General features: G+C 43.8%; 1 protein-coding gene across 3 annotated transcripts in view; it reads left to right on the top strand.

Moving 5' to 3' along the window:
* Positions 1-19,662, top strand: part of ANO5 (anoctamin 5) — a 97,845-nt gene extending 78,183 nt beyond the window's left edge. For 2 of the 3 annotated variants that reach the window (XM_040327904.1, XM_040327902.1), the window contains 9 exons: positions 3,115-3,195; positions 8,755-8,977; positions 12,673-12,842; positions 12,945-13,042; positions 14,114-14,244; positions 14,418-14,623; positions 15,891-16,072; positions 17,700-17,805; positions 18,168-19,662. In XM_040327904.1, coding sequence (XP_040183838.1) covers positions 3,115-3,195; positions 8,755-8,977; positions 12,673-12,842; positions 12,945-13,042; positions 14,114-14,244; positions 14,418-14,623; positions 15,891-16,072; positions 17,700-17,805; positions 18,168-18,392 — 1,422 coding nt within the window. In that variant the 3' untranslated portion in view covers positions 18,393-19,662. Of the gene's footprint in view, positions 1-3,114; positions 3,196-3,982; positions 4,058-8,754; positions 8,978-12,672; positions 12,843-12,944; positions 13,043-14,113; positions 14,245-14,417; positions 14,624-15,890; positions 16,073-17,699; positions 17,806-18,167 lie in introns of all 3 variants that reach the window. The other variant, XM_040327903.1, reaches the window with a different exon arrangement.
* The last annotated feature ends 1,262 nt before the right edge of the window (positions 19,663-20,924 follow it).

Raw genomic sequence — 20,924 nt, 5'->3', positions numbered from 1 at the left:
TCGGTGGCTGCAGCTGGTGGCGCTTGAAAATGCCGTTTAATGTTCTCATCACCAGGGGGCCCGGGAGGAGGAAGGGGGCCCGGGAGGAGGAAGGGGGGCCCGGGAGGAGGAAGGGGGCCCGGGAGGAGGAAGAGGGGCCCGGAGAAGGAAAGGAGGTCCTGAGAAGTGGAAGGGGGCCTGGTAGGAGGAAGGAGGTCCCGGGAAGAGGAAGGGGGCCCGGGAAGAGAAAGAGGGGCCCAGGAGGAGGAAGGGGCACTCGAAAGGAGAAAGGGGGGCCCGGGAGGAGGAAAGGGGGCTGGGAGGAGGAAGGGGGCTCAGGAGGAGGAAGGAGGTCCCGAGAAGTGGAAGGGGGCCTGGTGGGTAGTTTGAATCTTCTAGCACACACCCAATGACTGAAATATAAGTTTAGGTGGACTGACTTATGTATTTTATTTCTGTTGAACTTTTACAAGCTTGGAAAAAAAATGTTTGTAAAGCATTGACTATGTTGGTTATTATACCATCTCTGATCTTGGCACAGTGGGGGGCGGCCATATTGTATATACGAGTTACCCCACCCTGGTGGTGCTTCTGGGGCCGCAAATGACAAAACACACCGATTGGTTTTGAATATAGATATTGTATAAAACTTTATCTCCATATTTAAAATTAGCAGCTTCAACTTTCAATATCCAGTTTATTGTCCCTTTCTGGTGTGTCAGGATGATGGGCACTTGGCCAGTAGTTAAGTGAAGCCTCTTTGGTGACATTTTGGTATCCCCGGCATCTCTTTTATACTTCATCTCTGATGGAGCGTCAGGTGATGGATCCGTAAAATGCACAAAATATTTTTGTAGCGGTTATAAATGACTTCATATGTTTACAATGTATCTAATGTGTAGAGCAGCACAGGACCGGCCACAAATGTAACCTTGTCCACATGTTGCTGACCCCAAAGCATGGTCACCCTTAAAGAAGAATTCCACGTATGGATATTTTATACATAATTACATTGTCCCCGCTTGCGCCAACTATGTATATACCATCCCTGTGGGATCCCTCTAGAACAGGGGTCTCAAACTGGTGGCCCCTCCAGCTGTTGTAAAACGACATGTCCCATGAAGCATGGTTGCAAGGTTGACCATTACAAGCATGACTCCCACAGGCAGAGGCACGACGATGAGTTGTAGTTTGGGGGTCGCCAGTTTGAGACCCCTGCAGACACCACTACTACACCACCACTAAACTGCTACCATAGATTAAGCGATATTGCCTCACTTAAAATATATAAAGTGTAGGGGTTTCTGGGTACCGAGATAGTCCTTTCAAACACCACAGACGTTATAGGGCAATACTTTAGAGTTGCCCTTGTTAACCCATCACTTTCCTAAACTGCTACAATAGGTGTGCGCACAGGGTGTGCCGGATGTGCCTGGGCACACCCCAATCACCTAGTGAGCATTGGCATTATCACTCCATGTAGCAGCAGGGAGATGGGAAAGATCTCCCTCTTGCTGGCTCTCGTGCACTTCTCTTTCACTGTGCTGGCAGGGAGATCAATGTGCTAGGGCCATATCTATATAGCCACACATTTACACGCATGTGTGTTTGAGCTTTGGGGTGCACACTCTAATGCTATAGGCTGCACACATGTATGACTGCTACTACACCGCTACTCCAGTGATCTCCACTAGCTTCCAAGCCTCCTGCAGAAGTGTCTGCCCACAGGGGCGGACTGACCATTCAGGCACTTGGGCACTGCCCGAGGGCCCTATGCCACTAGGGGACCCAATCAAGGGACAGTATGTAAAAGTAATGTGTTTTTTTACATCTGTCCCTGATATGTCCGATACCGTCATGCTTTTGATATGAAAATCCCGAGATTTTAGTTGCCCCACCTCTGCACTGCCTCCTGGCATGGTGGCCATATGTAGGCCCGGGGGGCCCCATAATCTTCTATTGCCCGGGGGCCCCATGAGTTGTCATTCCGCCCCTGGCTGCCCAGCTGCATTGTGAACACAGGAGGTCAGCCACTGGGCATGGACGCTACTCAGAGAAGGCTTTGCATTTCCTGAATAAATGCAAAGCATTCTATGATTGGACGAGGTGGGGCGATGATGTCATACTCTCCACCTAGTCCAATCAGAGAAGCCTTTGCACTTATTGATAAAAAAGCAAAGAATTCTTTGAATGGCACCTGCACTCAATGGTCAACCTCTTGAATTTAGAATGCAGTAGGGCAGCTGCTCAGGAAGCTAGTGGAGATAACTGGAGCAGGAATGTTGTAATGGTGTCTACTACAGGGATTTCCAGCTTCTAGAGCAGGGGTAGGTAAACTGTGACCCTCCAGCTGTTGCAAAACTACAAGTCCCATCATGCCTATGACTCTGGGAGTCATGCTTGTGGCTGTTAGAGTCCTGCAACGGCTCATGGGACTTGTAGGTCTGCTACAGCTGAAGGGACAAAGTTTACCTACCCCTGTTCTAGAGGGATCCTATAGGCATGGTATATACATAGTTACATTGGTCCAAGCTGGAATAATAAAACTACAGTGGAACCTCGGATTGCGAGTAACGCGGTCAACGAGTGTTTTGCAATACAAGTGTGGTCTCGCAAAACGAGCAGGATTCAAGCCAAAGCGGTGTGCAGTACCGCATTTGGCCTGGGGGGGGGGGGGGCGCCAGAGCCATTTGGAAAACCTCAGAAATACTTTGTTCCCAAGCCTTTCCAAGGTTTTCCAAGTTCGGCGCCCATCTCTGGCCACATGCGGTATTGCATGCCATTGAAGTCAATGCGGAACTAATTATTTTGGTTTCCATTGACTTCAATGGGAAAACTCGCTTTGATATGCAAGTGCTTTGGATTACAAGCATTCTCCTGGAACGGATTATACTCGTAATCCGAGGTTCCACTGTATATATAAAATTCCACACCTGACGTTTTTTATCAAAGATGGATGCCCTGCAGTGTGGATGAAGCTTACAGGCCCCCCCACTGTGTACAGATCAAAGGTGCTGTTGAATGGTGTCCTCCATGGTACAAGTAACGTATTTTGCTTTGTTCTTTGTCCCGCGGTCCCTCCTCTCTGATGTTTTGTTCTGGTTTGTTACACATTCAGCCTTTCTACATTTGTAGGAACTAGAAATGGTATTAAAGCGAAGTCCTGCCAATATCTGTGGTAAAATCTTACTATGCTGGACGGCCATTCTCTTCTGGGTAAGAGGAGCCCCTGGAAGCTCAGCCAACTCTGCCGACCAATGACTAACCAGATTAACGTTTTCTGTTGGTTTTTCGCTACGGGAGCTACAAGAAGAGGGTGGCGGCATTGGTGTTCATGTCTTGCGGGTGTGTGAAATGGTAAAAAAAATGCTCTGATGGCCATCTTGTTACGTTGCTCAAGAGATGTCAAATTTGCATTGCGTTGTGGGAAGAAGAATGTCCATGGGCATAGTGTGCACGAGGGGGGTGGGGGTGTATTTCCAAAAAATATATAATGTGTACATTCTACTCCATCTGAACTTTTTTTTATTTACCATGGAGAAATTAATAATTAAAAAATAAAATATATATATATATATATATATATATATATATATATATAAAAATTATGTATAATAATATGTTATTAATTTTTATTAATATATCTATCCATATAATTATTATTATTATTATTATAATAATAATATTATTATTATTATACACTATATAACGCCAACAGTTTATGCAGCACTTAAATAAATCTAAATTATATATATATGGATAGATAGAAATATGTTGCTGAAGGACCGTAGTGTCCGGTTGGGGATTTCCATGGGGAGTGTCCTCAAGGTTGAGGGTTCGCCATTTGTCTCCAAGCCCATTAGGCACCACCCACAGTAACAAGATGGCTTCCGTTCTGCTTTTACCTTCACACAGCTCCGGCCCTATATGTCTTATATTCTCCTTTTGTGGTGTGGTCTTTACTCCATGGTGAATTGTGGCCTTGCTTGCTTGATTATTTCAGGAAATGGAGCCTTTTTTGCCTTTGACTAGCAAGGCAGCACGGTTCTGCTTCTCAGGAACCACGGTGCTATTCTGGGTGAGCCCATTTTATTTATCTCTAATACTTCCTTAACATCTGTCTGTGGTGTTTCTGTGTTTTCTGTCCTTTTTGCTATCATGTGCAGCTTTCCTGTGAATTTCTATTCTCCAGACCATGGATCAGTTGTGGTTTCCTTTTTTAAACAAGTGCAAATTGATCGATCATATCCGGTTGTGCAGATCTGGATGTTCACGGCCAAATGTAACCGCTTGGAATGTCCTCCAACTGGGGACGGGGATACAAGGATTGGTGATTCACCATGACCACATACATACACGTGAACATATACACTTAGACATACTACCATCTGCTACCTTCTAAGGCAGGCATGTCCAAAGTCCGGCCCACGGGTCAATCGCGGCCCGCGTTCCAGTTTTGAACGGCCCACCTGGATCTCCCAGCATCGGGTCCACAAACGATATATATGCTGGCTGCCTTGAAGGGGACAGGGAGGAGGCGGGACCATGCCGTACATCAGGGGGCCCTTACACAGCTTCAGGCTAGGGCCCCCTGGAGCAGAGAACCGGGGGGGGGGGTGCTGCCCCCTCAAATTGAGAAGCGGGGGCTGCCGTGAATTGAGAAGCGAGGGGGTGCCACCGCTAATTGAGAAAACTGGAAAATGGGGGGGTTGCCCTTCCTGGGGAACTCTGGTTCCCTTACAAAAAAAATATATAAAACAATATTATAAAAAAAAAGGGGGGGTAGCCATCCGGGTCCCTGGAGACCTCTGGACCCTTTAATAAAAACAAAAAAAAATATTAATTAATATCAATTAAAAAATAAATACTTTTTTTTTATTTATTTATTTTTTTTAAAAAAAGGGGGGGTTGCCATCCGGGCCCCAGGGGACCTCCTGGCCCCTTATAGGTGTACTGCCTGTACCCCCCTGATGGCAGCCGTACATACAGGAGCGGCCTCTGTAATAGGAAGTCCCGTCTCTGGCGCTGCCAGAACCCTGGTTGAGAATGGTTGCTCCAGGGTAATAGGGTAATAGGGTTGGGGAAGACTGTACTACTGTGCTGTACTGTACTGTACTACTGAGCTGTATAGATGTCAACTAGTTTAAAGTGGTTGTAAACGGCTACGGCACAGGCGCTCTTTAGGAGCCTTTAGAGACGGCGAGCGTGCCGTTTCTAAAGGAAATCGCGCCGCGTGGCGATACCCAGAAGGAAGATGGACGCTTCGTGGAACAGGGGACAGCGGTCACATCACAGGCTTCAGTTTCATGTAAGTGACACATAATGGGCTACTGTGCGATGCATAGTAGCCCATTATGCTTTACCTTTGCAGGAAAAGGGTGAGGGGGGGGGGGAAGAAAGACCGATAGCTAGAGGGGAATTGACACCTCATCTGTGTTTTATGAAAACTTTTAGATGTGTGTTGGTCATAAATTTTTGGAAGGGTCTTCACTCATATGGTGCCTTGGGGGGGGTTTGCTCTGAAAGTCCAGGTCTGCTGTACGCCGATCATTCACAGTGGGGGGGGGGGGGTCAGAATGGACGTCGCTTGTCCCACTGCTGTATTAGTACAACTTATTTTTTTATAATGTCTGCCTATGGCAGCGACTTTCTGACTTGTTTAGCTTGGAAACCACAATATATGGATCTCTTCTAACTCCAGTCAGTTTGCACAATTTGCCAGTCGAATGCACATTTAATGATATATGTATACACATGTACATATTGTCGAATTGTCTAATTGCCTAATTGGTAAATTCATAAAAAAAAATATATATATATATATATAATTTTCTACTGTTATGCCCGGCCATACACGGTTCGAATTCTGAAAGAATTTTCTTTCCAAAATCGCATCTAAGAATTTTTGTACGAATTTCGCACCATTAGCGCGGCGGCAGCAACAGCCGATTTTCGTGCGGCGATCTAATTTGAGAAATCGGACATGTTGGAAATTTTTTGAAAAACAAATTATTTTCTAATCAATGATGGGAAAATCGTGCGAGAAAAAGGAATAGAAAAAAAAGGAATGCGCATGTGCAAGAAAAGAAAATTCCCGGAAAGAAAAGAAGATTCCCGGCCACGAAAATTATTTTCTGTAGCGACATGAGGGGAAATTGAAAGCTTGGTCGGCCGAATTTCGAAACTCAATGGTTGCGCCATCGCATCACAAAAAAAAAAAACTTTCTGATTTTGAAAAGAAAATTCATTCGAAATTCGACCCGTGTATGGCCTGCTTTAGTCCTGTTCAAGCCAACATTTTGTTTTTGGTTTTGTGAAAATCCTGGAAGTTTTACGGCCTCTGTCAGGTTTTTATGGCTATCTGTGTCCCTGTTGGGAAAATTTCCCCTCTCCCCAGGACGGGGAGGGGGGGGGGGGGGTCTGGAAAGTGGGGAAGGGTTGGAACACCAGGCAATATTTTATTGTCATCCATTCCCCTTCTAATGCCAATGAGGCTCGCTCCCCGACCCTCACCCGTTTTTTTGTTTTGGCATCATGGGGACGAAATATGGAAAAATCTTCTCAATGGGGTCACAGACAGAAATAAGAACTTGTGTGTAGATTAAACAATTATAGCGCTGCCCCACCTATATGACTCCACCACATCATTTTTGTTTTAAAATAGCCCAAAAATGTCCAAATATATATATATACAGTGTGTATATATATATATATATATATATATATATATATATACAGTATATATATATATATATATATATATATATATATATATATATAATATAAAAAATTATAGCCTAAAAAAACTAAGACAATTTGCACAACCCCGCCAAAAACCCTTTGGCGGGGTTGTGCAAATTGTCTTCATTTTTTTAGGCTATAAAAAATATATAAAATATATATATATAATCGGTACTTTATTAAAGTACTTTAATAATCCCAAAGAGAAATGATTAAATCATTATCTAAACTGAACAATATTAAAATACTATTAGAAAGTTGCAGACGAAATAAATATCTATAAATTATTATACAAAAAAAACCTCAGAAAATTTAAGTAATTAAAAACAAATACATTTTTTTTTTATTTGGGAAGGAAAAAGCAACGCACTTCAAGGGGTTTTGAAAGTCTCCCTTCTTCATGGCAATAAACGTATATAAAATGATCAACATTAGAATATTATAAAAATTTGCAGACAAAAATTAATAACTATGAAGTATTTTAAAAATAATTCAGAAACTGTAAAAAAAATAAAAAAATAATAATATTTTCTTGGAAATTGTAAAGGAAAAGCCAACGTGTTTCACAGGGTTTTGGAAGTCCCCCTTCATTGCAATAATCGTCTAAAACCATCAACATTAGAATATTATAAACGTTCTCAGGTGAAAATAAATACCTATAAATTATTATAAAAAGATAATACTGTATATCAAATTTAAAAACAAATAATATTTTCTTTAAGCCAACACATTTCAAGGGGTTTTGGAAGTCCCCCTTCTTCACGACAAAAAATATATAAAACCATCAACTGAAATATAAAAGTTTTCGGGCAAAAATATCTATAAATTATTAAAAGAACTCAGAAAATGTAACGAATTAAAAACAAATGATCTACTAATTATAAATGAAAAAATAAATTATATATATATATATATATATATATATATATATATATATATATATATATATATATATATATATATATATATATATTTATTATTATTATTATTATTATTATGTATATAAATAATATATATATTTTTTATTTATAATTAGTAGATAATTTGTTTTTAATTTGTTACATTTTCTGAGTTCTTACATTTTCTGAGTTCTTTTAAAAATATATATATAAGAACTTATATATATATATATATATATATATATATATATATATATATATATAAGAAATTCTGAATTTTTATATATATATATATATATATATATATATATATATATATATATATATATATATTCTGAATTTCCAAAATTCGGAAATTCAAAAATCCAAACTTTAGAATTTCCGAATTCATAATTTTCTAACTTTGGAATTTAGAATTTTCGAAATTTTGAATTTCGTAATTTCGAATTTTCAAATTTCCAAATTTCCGAAATTTAAATATTCCGAAATTCCAATTTCCGAAATGTTGAATTTCCGAATTCCTGCAAATTTTTAAATTCAGAATTTCTGAAATTTTTCGGAATTAACAAATTTGTCAAAATTCGTTAAAAAATGAATTTGGAACTAAACCAATTGCCAATGTCTACTCTCATTCTTTACATGCTAGTTAGCTGTCATGCTCATCCTTGGACTTCAATTCTTTGAGTCTCTGACCCCCCCAACAAGTACACAGGTAAAGACTTCTGACTTTCCTGATCCGCAGAAATCTTCCAGATGGGAACATTTGGAGTCAGAGGGATGAGCAAGGCCAGGCAACTAGCATTTTCGGGTCAGCAAGGGCAGCCTTTGCATTTCCTTAGAGAAAGGTTGACTTTAATAGTGTAGAATGGCCAACAGGTTCACTTTCAAAAAGTTCTGGGGTAATATTATAATTTCTTGGCAATGCCGGTACTCCCATCCATGAGAGTAGACTTTCCAATCCCAAGTGCTGGAAAAAAAATTCTGGCGGTTAAAATTGGCAGGAAATTCACATCATCCAATCCTGTTCCACCCGGAAAGGAAAAATCCATTCCTGGGCGGTTCTTCGTTTTCTCTCTTGTCTTTTTATCGGTTTTATCCCGTCACAGACAGTAACCTTGTACCGTGTGTCCTGCAGATCCTACTGATCATAGCCAGCATGATCGCCATTATAGTATACCGGCTGGCGGTCTACGCGGCGTTCGCCAGCGTCATGGAAAACAACGACACGCTGCAGCCAATCAGCCGATTGCTCACCCCTCAGCTGGCGACCTCAGTAACCGCGTCTTGCCTGAACTTTATCATCATCATGATCCTCAACTTCCTGTACGAACGAGTGGCCATATGGATTACCGACATGGGTAAGTGTCCCGTTTCCGGCACCACTTTATGAATTGGCAAACCTGCTTTAGACTTTGGTCCATCCAGCCAGTATTATGGTCACTTGCTGAATAAGCGCCCTCCACGAGCAGCTTAACTCTTAAGTTCACACTAGAACTTGGCACGGGAACGTGTTTTTCTTTGCAAGACGTATGTGGGTGCCGTTAATTTAAGGGCACCCTAAATACATCTTGCCAATGCAGCCCATCTACGGGGCCACCAAACCGCATTGCGTCGCAGTATCATGCGGTTTGCAGCGACGTTATTTGCAAAAGTAGTGCTTTCAAAACATTTTGCTCATTCCCTTGCGTTTTCCAACTCCATTCAAAGGAACGGGCTTTCAAATCCCCTCAACGGCCCTCAATAAGACATGGCCACTTAATCCAACTTAGATTTCTTTGTTAAAATGCAGTGCATGGAATATTCACTGGTCATTTGAAGTGTAAAGGAACAATAATCATCAAAGTCTTGAGCCCATTATTACGGCTGGTAACTTACTGAGGGAACATGAAAAAGATGGATCGGGTATATCTAAAAACGAAACCAACTAACATACAGGTAAACTGGATTGGACCACCCAAAATACAGTAATAACCAGTTGTAGTTACACTGAATTGCCACTAGATGTCTCTACAAAAACATTTAAAAATACTTTACAGCAGTGGTCCCCAACCTTTTTGGTGCCAGGGACCAGTTTCATGGCAGGCAAGTTTTTACCAGGAACCGTGGATGGGGGGGTTGTGGGGGAGGAGAGGGGTTTCTGCGGGGGAAGGGGGGGGTTTGTGGTGGCGATGAGGGATGGGTGATATGGTTGCTATTCACTGATAGGGTTTTAATAGGGATCTCTGTAAAGTCAAACCTCTCTGCTAATGATCTGTATTTACTCTCTTATGAAAACCCTATCAGTGAGTGGACCACTGCAGAGGGCGCCACCTAAGATCATCAGCTGCTCCTGCATCCATTCACCTCTCCTCACCTTACATATGGTAAAAGGGGGGGGGTCCTAAGACCTGTATGTTTTTTATGCCCCAGGGCATCAGAAGGAGGAACGTAGCCACCACCAGGGATGGACTGGCCATAGGGACTACAGGGAGTTTCCCGGTGGGCCGATGGCTCAGTGGGCCGTTTTTTAAAACAGAGATGCTGCTTGGAGGACTTTTTCTAACCCCCTGGCAGCGCCCCAGTGTGAAAGCACTCAGGCTTTCACACTGGGACTGCAGCGGAAGCATTTTTCAGTCGCTTTACAGACGCTATTTTTAGCCCAAAAGCACCTAAAAAATGCCTCAGTGTAAAAAGGGGTCCTACACTCACCCCCTCTCTTTTACACTCACTCTCTTTTTCTTACACTCACCCCCCTCTCTCACCCACCCCCTTTCCCTCAACCCTCCCTCTCTCTCTCACCCTCTCATGATATACAATAATGGATGTAGGGGCCTTTTGGTGGGCGTGATTTTTCGGGGGGGGGGGGGGGGGGCAGCATTTTATTGAATTAAAGTGGGCCGGTCTGGATAAAGTCCAGGGCCAAATTTTTGTCCCAGTCCAGCCCTGGCCACCACTGATTGAGGGCAGAGCTTTACCCACTTACCCGCTGCTACGGGGACCCGTTGGGCCCCACCACCGACCATAAAAGAGGCGGCAATGCTAACGGACACTAATTCAGATCAAGCCTCTCACATTTCTGAATCTCAGTGTATGAGGCGGTAGTAGCAATTTGTCAAATATTGGGTCATAATTGCCAGTGTTCACAGGAAATGGGCGGAGCTGGGAACCACCATCCAGCCAATTTTGGTGCTGTATAAAGCAGGCAGAGGACCGGTATGATTTATTTCAACTACTGGGACTAAGGAATGCCGTTTGAGTCCCAGACAATCTAATAGAAGTCGGCTGCTATTCCGAGTGCAGGAATTTGTCCCCAGAGCTGACCTCTATCCACAGAGCGGCCTCAGACAAGTGAAGACATCCATAGCAGACTTGTGTGAAGGGTTAATAAGAGCGTGCTACATTTTATCTCTGGTTGAGAAGTAGTCGCACGCAGGTGTCAGAATCCGCGTCTGATCTCAGACGGAACTCTCAGGAGTTCACAAGATACAAGGTGTCCCAAAAGTCGCCATATGTGGGAAATTGTAGCTAAATGTATCTTTGTTTGTAAATATTTCATAACATTTTGTAAAGTGTTAATAGTAATCAAACATTTTCTATAAAATATGAGTTTGTTAATTTTTCCTATGTATGGAGACATTTGGGACACCCTCTGTTGTAAGGTCCGAACTAGGACCGAATGTGTGGCACCCCCATTCCTTTCATTTGTCGGGGCGCATACGCTGTGAGCAGCGGCTGGTTTGGGTTTATATAATCTGATGACACTGAACTAAAAGTTCAGAGATGTCTTGTTCACAACGGCATCCCCCTGTTTTGCCACTCCGTGACACATTCGTGGGACACCGGTGGACATCGATGCCGCGGGTCCCGTGGGCATGGTCACGGAGCCCACGACGGGTGGCGCCCGCTAGGTGGCAGGTTCAAAGCATCGTACCTGTACGTTGCTTTGCCTGCCCGTGCCATTCTGACGACGTATATCTACGTTAGGCAGACGGCAAGTGGTTAAAGTAGCGCAATGCTGAATAGCAAAAAATGTCCTGGTCATGAAGGGGGAAAATCATCCAGAGGTCAAGTGGTTAAGAAAGCTTTTGGAGTCCTGGTAAATGTTTGCTGTAGTAAATGCTCTACAAACATTGGGGTAGATTCAGGTAGGGGCGCGCAATGATACGGCGGCGCAGCGTATCGTATTTACGCTACGCCGCCGTAACTTACAGGAGCAAGCGCTGTATTCACAAAGCACTTGCTCTGTAAGTTGTGGCGGCGTATCGTAAATGGGGCCGGCGTAAGCCCGCGTAATTCAAATGTGGAAGGGGGGCGTGTTTTATGTAAATAATGGATGACCCGACGTGATTGACGTCCGTGTACATATCCCAGTGTGCATTGCTTCCAAGTACGGCGCAACGACGTATTGGTTTCGACAGGAACGTAAATTACGTCCAGCCCTATTCACGAACGACTTAAGCAAACGACGTAAAAAATTCAAATTTCGGCGCGGGAACGACATCCATACTTAACATTGCGTGCGCCTCCTAATAGCAGGAACAACCTTACGCCGAAAAAGCCTAACGTAAACGACGTAAATAAATTGCGCCGGGCGTACGTACGTTTGTGAATCGGCGTATCTAGTTAATTTGCATAATCTACGCCGACCACAACGGAAGCGCCCCTAGCGGCCAGCGTAAGAATGCACCCTAAGATACAACGGCGTAAGAGACTTATGCCAGTCGTATCTTAGGCTAATGTCGGCGTATCTACAGAAAGTAGATACGCCGGCGCAGCTTTGGAATTACGTGGCGTATCTATGGATGCGCCGGCGTAATTCTTTCCTGAATCTACCCCATAATGTATAGGTTGAGACTGAACAATGCTCGTACGTAGACTTATCTTCTCCTAGACCAATGATGGAGAACCTTGGCACCCCAGATGTTTTGGAACTACATTTCCCATGATGCTCATGCACTGTGCAGTGTAGTGGAGCATCATGGGAAATGTAGTTCCAAAACAATCTTTGGGGGCCAAGGTTCACCATCACTGGCCTAGACCATCACCACCTAAAATGTGCCTAATTTCCCGGCAGAAATCCCGAGGACGCACCTGGAATATGAGAACCGCCTCACCATGAAAATGTTCCTCTTCCAGTTCGTCAATTACTATTCATCTTGTTTCTACGTGGCGTTCTTCAAGGGCAAATTCGTGGGCTTCCCGGGAGGGTACACCTACATGTTCAACCAGTGGAGGAACGAGGAGGTGAGTCCTGTCCTCTTGGAGAATGTTCCCGCCTGGGCCTTGTGTTTGTATCGGCTCTAGACGTATTGCCTTCATATTTTTTTTCTTTTTGACCCCCTTCAGTGTGACCCGGCCGGTTGTCTCATAGAGCTCACCACACAGCTCACCATCGTCATGGCTGGAAAGCAGATCTGGGGGAACATCCAAGAAGCTTTCGTTCCGTGAGTAGAAATACATTTTTTTTTATTGATTTTGTTAAAATATTTTAATAAACTTGAATCTGGTCTTCCTTAAAAATCATATTACAGTTGAACCTCGGATTGCGAACGTAATCCGTTCCAGGAGAACGCTCGTAATCCAAAGCACTCGCATATCAAAGCGAGTTTCCCCATTGAAGTCAATGGAAACAAAATTATTTGTTCTGCATTGACTTCAATGGCATGCAATACCGCATATGACCAGAGGTGGGAGGGTGCCGGAGATCCTCGGAAACAGCCGGAAAGGCTTGGGAACGTAGTATTTTTGAGTCTTTCCGAGTATTTCCATACGTGTGCAGTAACGTGTTTGGCCTGAGGTTGGGGGGGGGGGGGACTGGAGCATTGTTTCAGGGAATTCTGCTAATAATGTACAGCTGATATTTTGGAGGTTCTCAACCCGGTCCTCAAATACCCCCTGTAATGAAACGTCCCACACACCGCTTGAGTGCTTTTCGTCATATACCGCTTCCTCCCAGTCTGAATATAGATATCAGATATTCCAACCACTGACAACAACAAACAAGACGATACTCGTTTGATTGCTGAACATGGGCTGTTTATTAGAACCAGAATACAAGTCTTATATACAGTAGAAGATATCCTGCTCATATCACTCTAACAATACACCTGTAACCAGAAACATAAGTTAACATGAGCTAATTAACTAATCCCTTAAAGCAGCCGATGTGACTCCGTGCCCAGGGCCGTTTGAAGGAATTTGGGGGCCCCCAGCAAAATTTGTTTAGGAGACACCACCCATCATTACAAAACACGCCCCCTTCTGTAGGCACCAGCCCCTCACACGCGCCCATCATAAACAAGTCTGCCTCTTGCAGACTTGCACGAGCATCGGGAGCGTGTGGCACAATGTCGACTATTGTGCGCAGGCGCGCCGTCTACAGCTGACCGTAAATTACGATGTTCGGAGGCGCTGTACCAGGCGGGCATTATTCATCAGGGGGCATTTCTCGTAGGTACAAGGTTTTTTGTGCATCATTGGTGGTCGGTGACTCTTTTTTTTTCTCTATATTACAGGTGGATTTTGAACTGGTGGGGGCGCCGGAGAGCCAGGAACAGCCCAGAGACCCTGTACAGCCGCTGGGAGCAGGACTATGACATGCAGATCTTCGGACACTTGGGACTTTTCTACGAGTACCTGGAAATGGGTGAGATAGAGACTCGTCTGCGCTACACCGTGTGGCGCGGTGAGGCCGCCCCTTTCTCAAGTTTTTAAAAAAATGGCAACGACCGTCACTGGAGGCGAAGCTTTTCCATAAATGTTTTTGGAGGGTTTTTAGCGGCGGCCTCACCTGACCACCTTCTTCTTATTTCCTTCCAGTCGTTCAGTTCGGGTTCATCACCCTCTTTGTGGCCTCCTTCCCATTGGCCCCTCTTCTCGCCCTTCTCAACAACATCCTGGAGATCCGGGTTGACGCCTGGAAGCTCACCACGCAGTTCAGGCGACCATTCGCGGCGAAGGCTCACAGCATCGGAGTGTGGCAGGATATCCTCAACTCCATGGCCGTTCTCTCTGTGGTGACCAATGTGAGTAAAGAGGACCTGTCTAAAAATCTGCATTATTTGCCAACTGATCAGCAGATTGCACAGCTAATATCTGCAATAATTTACCAACTATTCAGCAGATTGCACGGCTACAATTTTCAGTGATTTAGCAACCAATCAGCAGATTGCACAGCTAAAATCCACAGCTCCCAATGGCTGGGCGGGGATCCTGGAGATGTGTGTTTTACATATAATGCTCGGGGAATAGTACACGGTGGGCCATTTATATGGATACAACTTAATAAAATGGGAATGGTTGGTGATATTAACTTCCTGTTTGTGGCACATTAGTATATGTGAGGGGGGAAACTTTTTAAGATGGGTGGTGACCATGGCGGCCATTTTGAAGTCGGCCATTTTGAATCCAACTTTTGTTTTTTCAATAGGAAGAGGGTCATGTGACACATCAGACTTATTGGGGATTTCACAAGAAAAACAATGGTGTGCTTGGTTTTAACGTAACTTTATTCTTTCATGAGTTATTTACAAGTTTCTGACCACTTATAAAATGTGTTCAATGTGCTCTCCAGTGACATGCGGCGAGTGCTACGCTGTGGGCTCTTGCTGAATGAAGCTAGGACAGCCACTGATGTTTCTTCATTAGACCCCATTCACACTGGATACGCCTATAGCAGAGCTGTAAAATCGCGGTAAATTAGTGGTAAAATCAGTTTTTTACCGCGAAAAGTTTGATTCAAAATGGCTGACTTTAAAATGGCCGCCATGGTCACCACCCATCTTGAAAAGTTCCGCCCCCTCACATATACTAATGTGCCACAAACAGGAAGTTAATATCACCAACCATTCCCATTTTATTAAAGTGTATCCATATAAATGGCCCACCCTGTAGTAACTGACACAAGCCACACCGGGCATAGAGGAAAAAAATGATTGATGGCAGAAGAATAGCGAATAACTGAGAGGTGAGCCAATGACAGTACAGATCAGGAGGGGAGGGGACTGATGATGTTCAGACACGAAATGCACGCAGGCTCAAGACAGCTGCTACAGCATCAAACGTTATCTGAACCTGAAAACCTCAATAGGAAATTTAAAGCATTTTGGCCACTAGATGGCGCCGATGATACAGGAATGAATCTCATCCAATCATATGGTGGAATTGTGTTCAGTTTGTGTTTCTGACATTTATGCGGCGCGTTTTATAAACAGACCCATAAATGTTCGGGGTTTACATTGATGCCCCTTTTTTTAATCTTCTATTTTATGATATATATTTTTTTCCTTTTAGGCTTTTATCGTGGCTTTCACCTCCGACATGATCCCGCGTCTCGTCTACTTTTACGCCTATTCCGAAAACGAGGGGGTCCCGATGTCCGGCTACATCAACAGCAGCCTCTCCATTTTTAACGTTTCGGACTTTAATGAGAAAAGCATGCCGCTGGAGAACCTGATGAACGTCACCCAATGCAGGTGGGAAGATCGATCGTTCCGTCACCCCGATTCTTTGTCTGTTCTGAATATAGGTGTAAACAAGGCATCTCCCCGTTCTGCCTGGTGACATGTCACTGATCGTCTGATCCCTCTCATCGGGAACAGCGATCGATGACGTGCCACTCATAGCCACGCCCCCCTAACAGTTAGAATCACTCCCTAGGACACACTTAACCCCTTCCTCGCCCCCTAGTGGTTAACCCCCTTCCCTGCCAGTCACATTTACACAGTAATCGGTGAATTTTTTAAGCACTGATCGATGTGTAAATGTGAATGGTCCCAAAATAGCACCAAAGTTGTCTGATGTGTCCGCCATAATGACGCAGTCACGCTAAAAATCGCTGCTCGCCGCCATTACTAGTAAAAAAAAAAATTATAAAAAAGCTATAAAACTATCCCCTATTTTGTAGACGCCATAACTTTTGCGCAAACCAATCAATGAACGCTTTTTGCGAGTTTGTTTTTTTACCAAAAATATGTAGAAGAATACGTATCGCCCTAAACTGAGGAAAAAATGTTGGGGAGATTATAGCAAAAAGTAAAAAGTATTGCTTTTTTTTTTTCAAAATTGTCGCTCTATTTGTGTTTATAGCGCAAACAATTTAAACCGCAGAGGTGATCAAATACCACCAAAAGAAAGCTCTATTTGTGAGGGTAAAAGGACACCAATTTTGTTTGGGAGCCACGTCGCACGACCGCGCAATTGTCTGTTAAATCGACACAATGCCGAATCACAAAAAGTGGCCCAGTCATTTGGCAGCCAAATGGTCCGGGGCTGAAGTGGTTAATGGCTGTGTGTTGAGTTAGCTGTACACTCACTACACAACATTGTAGATACAAAGTGTCATTTCTTCAGTGTTGTCACATGAAAAGTTAGGGGGGGGGCTCTCTGGGGACCCTGGTGTAAGGGGGGCTCTCTGGGAATCCTGGTGTAAGGGGGCTCTCTGGGGACCCTGATGTAAGGGGGGGCTCTCTGGGGACCCTGATGTAAGGGAGGGGGCTCTGGGGACCCTGATGTAAGTAGAGAGGCTCTGTGGGGACCCTGATGTAAGTCGGAGGCTCCTCTGGGGACTCGGATGTAAGTAGGGAGGCTCTCTGGGTTCCCTGATGTAAGGAGGGCTCTCTGGGGACCCTGATGTAAGTAGGGAGGATCTCTGGGGACCCTGATGTAAGGAGGGCTCTCTGGGGACCCTGATGTAAGGAGGGAGGCTCTCTGGGGACCCTGATGTAAGTCGGAGGCTCTCTGGGGACCCTGATGTAAGTCGGAGGCTCTCTGGGGACCCTGATGTAAGGAGGGAGGCTCTCTGGGGACCCTGATGTAAGTCGGAGGCTCTCTGGGGACCCTGATGTAAGGAGGGCTCTCTGGGGAGTCCCCCTATGTGTTTGTATGTATGTGTGTGTGAGGGGGGGCAGCATTGAAGGACCCAGCCTTGGGGCAGGAAAGGAAGTAGATCCGGGCCTGTAGGCTGGACATAGATGAAGGTCTCGCTGTCATTAGAGAATATGGGAAAGTTTTAGCTTGGAATGGAGTTTCTATCGGTAGAGAAGCCTCGGTAGACCTCAAAATCCAAGTAAAGTTTCTTTTGTTTCTTTTTTTGTTGTCCAGATACCGAGATTTCCGCTATCCTCCGGAGCACGAGAGGAGGTACCTGCACACCATGCAGTACTGGCACGTCCTCGCCGCTAAAATGGCCTTCATCATCATTATGGAGGTAAGAGCCATGCGGCAACCATACCGCCATCTTCAGAGCGTTGGAGGAAAGATTCACTGTGCCGGCCCCCCGGGGGGCAAACCAGGCAGAGGAAACTTAGAAAAACAAATAAAAAAGGAGAGGGGGTGTAATCTAAGAAATCTATAAAATAAAATGGATTGTGGAAATAGAAATATAAGAAAAAGGAGTCCAATTGAAAGTTGTCACCAGAACAAGTGAAGAGGGCTTGGTCGCTCTGGTGGGGACACAGACAGCAAATTAAACTTATACTTTTTTTTTATACAGAACTTTTTGGCTTTAGTTATATTTTATGTTCCAGTAACCATCACCATAATTAAAGTGAATTTATTTCCTGCTTGCAGCACGTGGTCTTCGTGGTCAAGTTCTTCGTGGCTTGGCTGATCCCAGACGTCCCGTCGGAAGTGAAGGCCAGAATCAAGCGTGAGAAGTACCTGACGCAGAAGATCCTTCACGAATACGAGTTGTGCAAGCTGAAGGAGAAGCTCTGCGAGAAGGACAACTGTGCCGAGGTGGCCAAGGAGGTCATCGCCACGGAAGAGAGAGTCCAGCTCTCCGCCGCCATGTAGCAGCGGCTGGCCGACCTACCTTCTAAGAACACTCGACACTTTTGACGCCGTATACAAGGGCCATGAACTAGACTTTAATTCTACGTCCTGATGACGTAACGGTGAAAGTGCTGAAACCAAAACGCTCTACAACATTTTTTTTTTGGAGATATTTATGGAGTTGAACTCCTCCGTCACCGCTGCTCTTGTGTATGGTGGTCACCAAAAAATCACCGTGCTGCATATCACATATCACACTGCGTTATGAATTTTATGTGCAACCTGCCTATGTGTCCAACAAAGTCACCGGGTTTATGGGAGGCCCTCAAGGGGCCACAAAGGCCCACAAAGCATCAACGTAACACCAAGCCAACAAAAAGCCAAACCTCGAGTGTTAAAGCAGAACTCCAGTTGGACATACTGTTGTAGGCCTTGGTCTTCACTATTGGTCCAAACAGCACAGTGGCCACTCCCACGCAGTCCCCACATCACCATTGCTCCCCGCCCATTGCACAACGGCCACTCCCACGCAGTCCCCCACATCACCATTGCTCCCCGCCCATTGCACATCGGCCACTCCCACGCAGTCCCCCACATCACCGTTGCGCCCCACCCATCACCATACCACAGAAAGGAGAAGAATGATACTTGAGTGGTCACGTGACCGCTACGTTACATTCCTAAAAAAAAAAGTATTCCGAAAATAAAAAAATAAGGAGAGTACATGGTCCAGGGGGAGGGGGCTGGGGGGGGGGCAGCCCCCTCCCCCTGCTTTAAATTTGCTATTTGTGAGTTCATTGAGGAAATCCCGACAACGACTTTGACGTGGCATCGCGCCAATATCATTTCATGGCTAGAGCCTAAAATTCTATTCTGAGCCATACGCCTTTTTTTTTCTTTGCACTCTACAATCCTCTTGTAGGCTTTATCAACAGGGTTCAAATTTGGCAAAACCCCAAAAAATTCTAAAGGTAACCAACAATGTGGCTTATTACCACGAGGTATATTTTATAATCGGCTGTGCACTATATGCATTTTTTTTTTTAATAACGTGGGACTTTTTTTTTTTTTTTTTTTAAATACCGTGAACTTTTTTTCCTGCCATTGGGATTTTATTTTCCAACCACAGACCTTTCTCTTAATGAATTAGATGTTTGTACATTTTTTTAAGCACTTTTAAAAAGTCCCTTTACAAATAAATGCCGAATTTGTATTTTTTTCTTTTTTAAATGGAACTGTTGGTTGTGAATTTTAAAGCGGTGCATCTTTATTTCAACAAGTTTTAAAAAAATACAAAATTTGCCATGGCACCTCCAGAAGTCTTATTTTTGTTTTTCATACCATGAGACTATTAGCCTTTGTTAAAATAATTTTAGATCTGCAAGTAAAAAAAAAAGAAATAACGGCTTAAAGCGGGAGTTCACCCATTTCTAAAAAATTTTTTTTTTCTTCCCCTAGATTCCTGCTCGTTCGGTCTAGGGGAATCGGCTATTTGTATTAAAATCGGTGCAGTACTTACCCGTTTTCGAGCTGCATCTTCTTCCGTCGCTTCCGGGTATGGGTCTTCGGGAGCGGGCGTTCCTTCTTGATTGACATTCTTCCGAGAGGCTTCCGACGGTCGCATCCATCGCATCACTAGTAGCCGAAAGAAGCCGAACGTCGGTGCGGCTCTATACTGCGCCTGCGCACCGACGTTCGGCTTCTTTCGGAAAATCGTGACGCGATGGATGCGACCGTCGGAAGCCTCTCGGAAACCTGTCAATCAAGAAGGAACGCCCAGTCCCGAAGCCCATACCCGGAAGCGACGGAGAGGATGCGTCTCGTAAACGGGTAAGTACTGCACCTATTTTTAAATAAATAGCCGATTCCCCTAGTAATAACGAGCAGGAAGCGAAGGGGGAAAAGTGCCCTCTAAGGGTGAACCCCCGCTTTAAGTACATTTTTTTTTAAGAAAATTTAAACGGTTGTACTTTTTTTTTTTTTAAGCACTGCACATTTATTTTAAAAAGTCCCTTTACAAATAAATGCCAAATTTGTATTTTTTTTTTTTTTTTATGGAACTTTTGGTTGTGAATTTTTTAAGTGGTGCACCTTTTATTTCAACAATTTTTTTTCTTTTCTTTTTTTTTTTAAATACAAAATTAGTACATTTTTTTTTTAAGAAAATGTAAACGGTTGTACATTTTTAAGCATTGCATCTTTATTTCACAGTCCCTTTAAAAATAAATGCAAAATTTGTCAAAACAGTTGCTAACAACTTTAAGCAGTTCAAACAGCAGGGCACTTATTTTTTTTTTAAGTAAATTTTTTCAAAATGATATTAGGTTGGCAATTAAAAAATGATTTAGATTGCGGGACATCACAAACGAACATCAATCCATTACAGTAAATTTGAATTTTGGTTTATAGAAAATGTGAACATTTTTATTACAATTTTTTTTAGGTATTGCACCTTTATTTAAAAAAAAAAAATGACAAAATTAGTCACGGCACCTCAAAGCATTTTTTTTACAAGGGGTTGTAGTTTTGCGACTATTGCAGGTGCAATATTAA

This window comes from Rana temporaria, chromosome 11, assembly GCF_905171775.1.
Source record: "Rana temporaria chromosome 11, aRanTem1.1, whole genome shotgun sequence".
Classification (NCBI taxonomy): domain Eukaryota; kingdom Metazoa; phylum Chordata; class Amphibia; order Anura; family Ranidae; genus Rana; species Rana temporaria.
The sequence above is the reverse complement of the archived record's forward strand: the minus strand, read 5'-3'. Positions and strand labels throughout refer to the sequence as shown.